The sequence below is a fragment of the Magnolia sinica genome, chromosome 15 (genome assembly GCF_029962835.1).
Source record: "Magnolia sinica isolate HGM2019 chromosome 15, MsV1, whole genome shotgun sequence".
NCBI lineage: Eukaryota > Viridiplantae > Streptophyta > Magnoliopsida > Magnoliales > Magnoliaceae > Magnolia > Magnolia sinica.
The window spans coordinates 77,590,152-77,597,329 of record NC_080587.1 but is presented as its reverse complement, the minus strand read 5'-3'; the positions used below and the strand labels follow the sequence as shown (position 1 = coordinate 77,597,329).

The window sequence follows — 7,178 nt, the reverse complement described above, 5'->3', positions numbered from 1 at the left end:
TAAAGGAATCATTTTGGAAAGTGAGCTTATTTTTGCACACCATTTCCAATTGTACAGTGTACGTGAACCATGGATGGAATTGATTTTCGGTTCCTAGGTCCAACATAGGGTGACATAGTTAATGGTCAGGATGAATTTTTAATTACATTAACACCAAAGCGGGCCCACCCAAGCTGGGGATTATTTTCAAAAGAGCTCACGAAAAGCTACCGTGGAGCAAGCGCCCTCTCTCTTAACATTAATTAGCATTAATTAATGAGAACTTGTATTGTAATTAAGAGAATTTTTTTCTATATACGCTTATTTTTTACCTTTACCTATAACTAAATAATAATAATAATAATAATAATAATAATAATAATAAATATAAATAAATAAAAGGAAAGCTGCTGATGAATTAAATCCGTAAACATGAATCTTAGTGAAAAAGAAAAAAAAACAGAGCAAAAAAGCTGCCATTATCAACATTGGATTGCGCTTTCCATTGCAAAACAGGCTGCCATCATTTCTTCTTTCCAACCACCAAAACATGTGAAAAATAAGACATATCCAGACATGTGTGCTACAATCTCAAGGTGATCCAACTGCTTGTTATTACTGTAGAGGGTCAGTTATATTCTTTTAGGGGGGAAAAAAAAAGAAAGAAAGAAAGAAAGAAAAGAAAAGAAATAAAAGGAAAATTCAGTCATTGGTAGAATTTGAGGAGCTCCTCCATCTCCAAGTTGTCAACTGATGGGTCTTCTCTGTTGAGCAGCCAAAGGAGGTGTTCAAATAGCACGGTCTCACATGGAAAACGTATCGCACCCATGTTGCTGAATCCAAACTCCTCTTCGGCTCGGCTCAGGAGTGTCTCGAAAACGTGTGTCTTTAGATATTTCACTGGGATTACATATCTCTTTGATTCCTCCCCAACGTAGACAGCAAAGCACCCTTTTTGTACATCAGCTGGGACATTTGAACACTGTGAGGAAGAGCCGATTAAGGTGTCGTTGTCGGAGTCAGAACCAGAGTCATCTATGAAAGCGAGAGTGCTTGTTGGTGATGGTGGGGACTCTACATTGCGTCTCTCGCATACGATGATTGATGGTGCTTTCAGCTGCAACTTCTTTAGAGCTTCACTCAGTCGAATTCTCTGGAGAGGTATAGTCTTTCTAGAGAGAGGCATAGTCTTTAGAGGGGGGGGGGGGGGGTGATGGAATGAGAGAAGGGGATGTGGGGGTTTATATAGAGTTGTTGAAGGAAGAAAGAGGAAGGATTCCTTCCTTGGTTCAAGTAGCCCACACGTACGACGCGGATGGATGTTCCAAGTCTGTGAGAAATCCGAACCGTGCAACATGTGGGGACACCTTGTAGATGACATATCCCGATAATTATGGCAATGCGATCGCTACTAGTTGGAACACACGTGTAAAAGAAGTTTCCAAGGGGGCCCATTTTCGAAATACAATTATGGGGAAACGGATTGGCTACTCTCCCTGCCACCAGCCCGGTGGCTGATGGTCGGTGCTCTGTGCGCCCCACCATGATGTATGTATTTCATCCATTCCATTCATACATTTTTACAGATCATTTTAGGGCTTGACCCTAAAAATGAGAGGTATATAAATCTCAGGTGAACCACACAACAGGAAAACAATAGTAATTGGATATCCACATTAAAATCCTCCTAAGGCCTGCTGTAATGTTTATTTGACATCCAGTCTATTGATTAGGTTATGCAGACCCAGATAGGGAAAGAACAAAGACCAGCTTGATCCAAAACTTTTATGGCCTCAAAAAGTTTTTAATGGTTGACGTTCATTCAACAATGTTTCCTGTAACGTGCTCCACTTGAGATTGGGATATACCGAAATTTTCGTCTCATACACTAAAATGATCTAAAAAAATAGATGGACGGAATGGTTTAAGCACATACATCATGGTGGGGCCACGAGCACCGACCACCTGGTGGTGGGGGAGTAGCCAATCCGTTTCCCAATCATGGAGCATTACAAGTGGACGGTCATCAATCCTGATATCTGGTCGAGTCCATCAACATGCTTGAGGCCCACCTAATGCAGAGCTAGGATGTTCCACGTGCATGGCTGCGTGTGGGCTAGTCAAAACTCGCCTTTTATAGTTTTACGAAGAAGTCCACGTTTGGAAGGGAAGTGGACTCTGGAAATCGGTCGAGGCAGGGGCTCTGTGGGTCCCACCATGATGTATGGGTTTTTATCCACGCCGTTCATCAAAATTTTCAGATCATTTTAAGCATATGAGCGCAAACTAAGGCAGATCTAAGGTTCAAGTGGACCCACCACAGGAATCAACGGTGATAATGATGAATACCGTGAAACCATCCTAGGGCCTGCTGTGATGTTTATTTGCCATCCAACCTGCTCAGAAGGTCACATAGACCTGGATGAAGGGAAATCACAAATGTGATTGATCCGAAACTTCCGTGGACCCTAAGAAGTTTTTAATGGTGATCGTTCAATTCCCATTGTGTGGTCCGCTTGAGTCTTGGATCTGCCTCAATTTTTGGAATCAGACCGTAAAATGATCTCGAAAAATGGATTAACGGCATGTATAAAACCCATACATCGCAGTGGGCTTGCCTAGACCGTCCAAGAGGGGGCAGGATGCAATCCGCTTCGGTTTGTTAGTATCAGAGAAAAAGGGAATTTAAGATTTTTGCCAATGCAATCTACCCAATGATTTACAAGACTATATATATATATATATATATATATATATATATATATATATATATATATGAAAAGGGCAAAAGTATCTTGTCCTTTTTCCCCGTTCCTGCCTTTCTGGTGACAGCTTTGCAATGCAGTGCAAGTAAAAAAAAAAAAAAAAAATCATAAAATCATTAAAAAAGAAAAGAAAAAGAAACTCATCCATCATCCCTTCGTCATCACCTACAACATTTACCTTATAAAACATATATAAATTCTTTTAATAATCTATGTTCTCTTTACCTTCATTGAATTTATGTTTGCTTTTATAAAACATTTGATTTTGTAGATGAATGAAAAAAGATATTTTAATTTCTAATCATCATTATCACAATGCATATAGATTAACATGATCATAGCCATCTGTAAAAACATTTCAGGTAAGTTATACATTAATTTATTTTTTAACAAGTAAGAAATTATGAGAAGAAGCTTAATCATTTAACACTTAAGAAAATATAAATCATTATTTTTTTAGGCCCATATAGATACTACTAAATAAGTTATTTTATTTTATTTTTTTTACTTACAACAGTAAATAAGTAACTTATTTGAGATAAGTTTACTTCAAAATCAATTATAAATAATTTTTTTACTTAAAAGTACTTATCATTTCGGCTAAATAAGTTGAAATCAAGATAAGCTACTTGAGGCATAAGTGGTAAACTGAGTTAATTGAATTTTTTTTTACCTTAAAAGTACTTACAGCTTGATCCATAGCTCAAGTTGTAGACTGATACCTCTTTTCAACACTAAGGTCTTGGTATCGATTCCCTCAAGGGGGTGGCTAACAGCGAAGTGTGAACGGATGATGGGTGCACTAACAAGCTTACCGAAAAAAAAAAAAAAAAGCTACTTGAGGCATAAGTAGCTTATTTTAAGTAACTTACAATCCAAGCGCTACCTTGTAAAGAACAAGATAAAATTATAATTGATCTTTTGTAAACTAGTCTTAATATTATCACCAATTTAAAAACATAAAATGAAAGAAAAGTTTAAAATAAAAATATATAAGTATAATGTGAGTGGTAAGTTATAGGATTCAAATGATAGAATCACATGGATTCATATAGCAGTGGGACCCACATGACGAGAGGCTTGGATCTCACTCAAGGTGTCATGTTGCTCCCAAAAAAGAAGTGTCATGGTTCAAGTTCACTTTTAGTATTAGGAGGTGGAATCTTATTGGGTGTATACTGTGCCAACCACATACCAGATATAGCTTTTATTCTTTTGGTATGTTGCTCCAATCTCTCTCTCTCTCTCTCTCTCTCTCTCTCTCTCTCTCTCTCTCTCAAGCAAGCACATATTCATGCATTGACCCACAAGCAGTAGCATTGAATGGTGATTGAGCAGGTGCTTCCTAAAGGCCAACCTGCCCTCGTGAGGGCTGTGGCTCCCCGCCCTTCACGTTGGATTAAACACCTACCCAACTTCAATCTCATCTCCTTCTTTTCAAGTGGTCCCTCCCCATGCAAGTCCAACGTCGGTACATCCAAAGGACATGTAAAAGTGCCAAAACGTAGGCGATTTTTCTTCTTCCTTGTAAATCAACGCATGCATGTCCCATGTAAAAGATCCATCCGTTCCAGTGTCAACAGCCACAGATATATATATATATATATATATATATATACCTTCTCCATTTCTTCCTTTCCCCAACCTGTGGTTGCTATGGGACTCCTGGGCACATGGTTTTTCAGATTTTGTCTTTTTTCCTTTGACGTTTTCTATCCCCTTTGGCTCTACTCTACTCACATGCCATGTACAACACAATCTCTCACCATCTAGGCTTGTAGGTCACTCGCTAGACAAGTTAAATAATTATATTTGAAAAAAAAAGAAGAAAAGAAAAGAATGATTTTAGTAAATGGTCCATCCATTCCTCGACCCAATGTTTTACCAAGAGCACAGGATTGCTCAACGATAGACTAGATACCCTCACATATTAAAAAGAATAGAGCAAAAAAGCAAAAAAGAAAGATGAGGAAAACAACAATCTTGTTGGTATGGTCAACTCAACTCCACTTGAAATCCAGTCGAGTCGGTTTGTTTCAAAGGCGCGATTTGACTCAACTCGACATTTAATAATTAATCTAGGAATAATTAGAAAATGTATGACTAGAAAAATAGCCAAGCTAAATTGCTACCATTGAGGTTATTATGCTAGCACACATTGTTAATTTCCTCGTTTGCTTGAAGCTGTGGGTTGGAATCCCAAAAACTACTTTTAATCTTTTCCATTAAAAATTAGTCAACTCTACGAGTGGTTCATTTCATAGTGACTCACCTCGATTTCTGACTGAGTCAAGTGTCTTGTCTGGGTTTCGAGTCAAGTCACCGAGTTTTAGAAATATGGTTCAGTGGGGTCTGTTGATTACAATTAGAAACTGGTCGTTTTGCTCATACATCACTCATTTTTAAATTGGCGCACATTTTCATATTATCTATTTTATGATGTGAACCATCCATATAGAGACCCTCTATCTAGCGGTCCTCATCATTGATGAGCTACATGGAAAAAAATAAGCAAAAAAATAAGCACCGGCCAGGATTCCACATCTTTGACCCACAACATAATTTAACTACTCAAACTTGACATGATGTTCAGCTGGATGTGGCTGACTCAAAGACTCAACATGACTCTATTCGATAAAAGCCAAAAAAAGGGTTTGATAATAATTTATATTTGAATAAGTAATGTAGAATGAGAACAATAAAATGCAGAACCCCTTTCAGCCTGCTGGTAGACCTTGCTCACAAGAAGAGGTGGGTTCAACTCCTATTCACCCATTCTCCATTTTTGTTAAAAATAAAAATAAAACACCTTAAGGTGAGGGGCTCGATTTGAGTCCACCATGTCTTTGGTCCAACTCAACAACTCTTCCTGAGTTGGAACCGAGTCACAACCAAGACAGGAATGATGACTTGGCTCATAATTTAAGTTTCAAGTCCAGTCAGTGATTTGTAGATCTATGGCACATTGCTGGTCAGAAACAATTTCGGGAATGATCTGAAAGTCCACTGTTTAGACATGGTTTGTCCTAGCAATGTGATTTTTTTTCTTCCGATGAGGCCCACCACGTAGACAGTTCCAATAACTGTCTATGCATGCTGAGGCCTGGTGCAAATATCATGATATTTGCATGGGATGCATTAAGTGGAATGTGCCCAAATATCTACATCACTTCTGGAAACAAGAAGCATGTCTATGATGGTTCAAAGCAGTAAAGTAAATCCAATTTATTCACATTAGAGAAACAACTGCTTGATGAACTGAATCTCCATCGATGGGTCCCCCCCCCCCCCCCGCGTTAAAAGAATCAATAATATGAAATCATACATCTGAATCATGCTACATGAAAGGTAGAAGTAGAACTGGTACATCAACAAAATAGGAATTTAGAAAGCAGCTCAAGTATACCATAAATCATCTCAACACAAAAAAAAAATCTTGATTTCCTACAAGAATATTTGATTTCCTTCACTCCGGTAAGCAACATTCACCTTATCTTACCTTCAGGTTGTTCTTCATGACAAAAAGAATCCAAATAAGTGCACTTGGTAGGAACCCACACGCCTGATTGGTTTTTCTGGAATGCATAAAGAACAGAAGAGGAGGGAAAAAGTGTCAACAACTCAACACAAACATGTTTACTTGAAAAAAGGTTGATTATATGCATAGTAGGCAGGTGCAAAGCAAACAAGTCCTCTTGCATTGAAGTCGACAAAGTTCAAATCTGGCAATGGCTAGCTACATCTAACTGATGGAAAAATAAAATAAAATCTGCTTGATTCCCACTAGGCGGAGATCTAGTACCCTTCCATTCTAGGGCAAGAAGAGGCACCTGAACCTTGCATCGGAAGAGTAACACCAAAGCTCTGCACACCGAGGAGGCTCCCTTTCAATTGTGATGTACTGTCTCCAACAATGGCTTTTTGATCAGGTGAAAGGAATCAAGAATCCAGTCAGCAAGATGAGGACCTCTAGTACACCTTTTGCAAAGCAATTTAATCAGCACTAATAGTTTTCCTTTACCGTTTATTCAGATTGGATTCCCAGATATAATCCCTCATCATGGAGCTCATCTTCGACATTATCAGTTGTGAAGATCCTCACCTACGTTAAACTAAAAGAGGTCATTCTTTTACTAAAACATGTGAAGCAAAACTCAAATGGCATGCAAAGAAACGTAAGTCTGTGGTAAATGTTGCCACATTTGTTAAACATAACTGTGTTATGTGAACTTGTAACTTGTTTATTTCTTTTACTTACTCACATATGCAGGATAAATTTTACAAATTTAACTGTTTAGGTGAATTCCTTTCTGGGGTTCTAACTCAGCCCAAGATTGACTTGTTGATGAATCTTAGGCAGCTGGCCATAAAAGTTGCTTTCAGAGACAAGTAACTAGGTACACCGAACACCTATCCATATATCTAAACATGGTA

The 7,178-nt window shown here is 38.2% G+C and overlaps 1 protein-coding gene across 1 annotated transcript; it reads right to left on the bottom strand.

Moving 5' to 3' along the window:
• Positions 1–446: 446 nt before the first annotated feature.
• On the bottom strand, positions 447–1,219 carry LOC131227327 (indole-3-acetic acid-induced protein ARG7-like). Its single transcript, XM_058223108.1, has one exon. It carries the CDS (start codon positions 1,163–1,165, stop codon positions 686–688), a length of 480 nt encoding a protein of 159 aa, XP_058079091.1. The 5' UTR covers positions 1,166–1,219; the 3' UTR covers positions 447–685.
• Positions 1,220–7,178: the final 5,959 nt, after the last annotated feature.

Excerpts from the sequence above, each read along its gene's own strand:
- LOC131227327 (XM_058223108.1), bottom strand. The coding sequence starts at position 1,165 with ATGCCTCTCTCTAGAAAGACTATACCTCTCCAGAGAATTCGACTGAGT.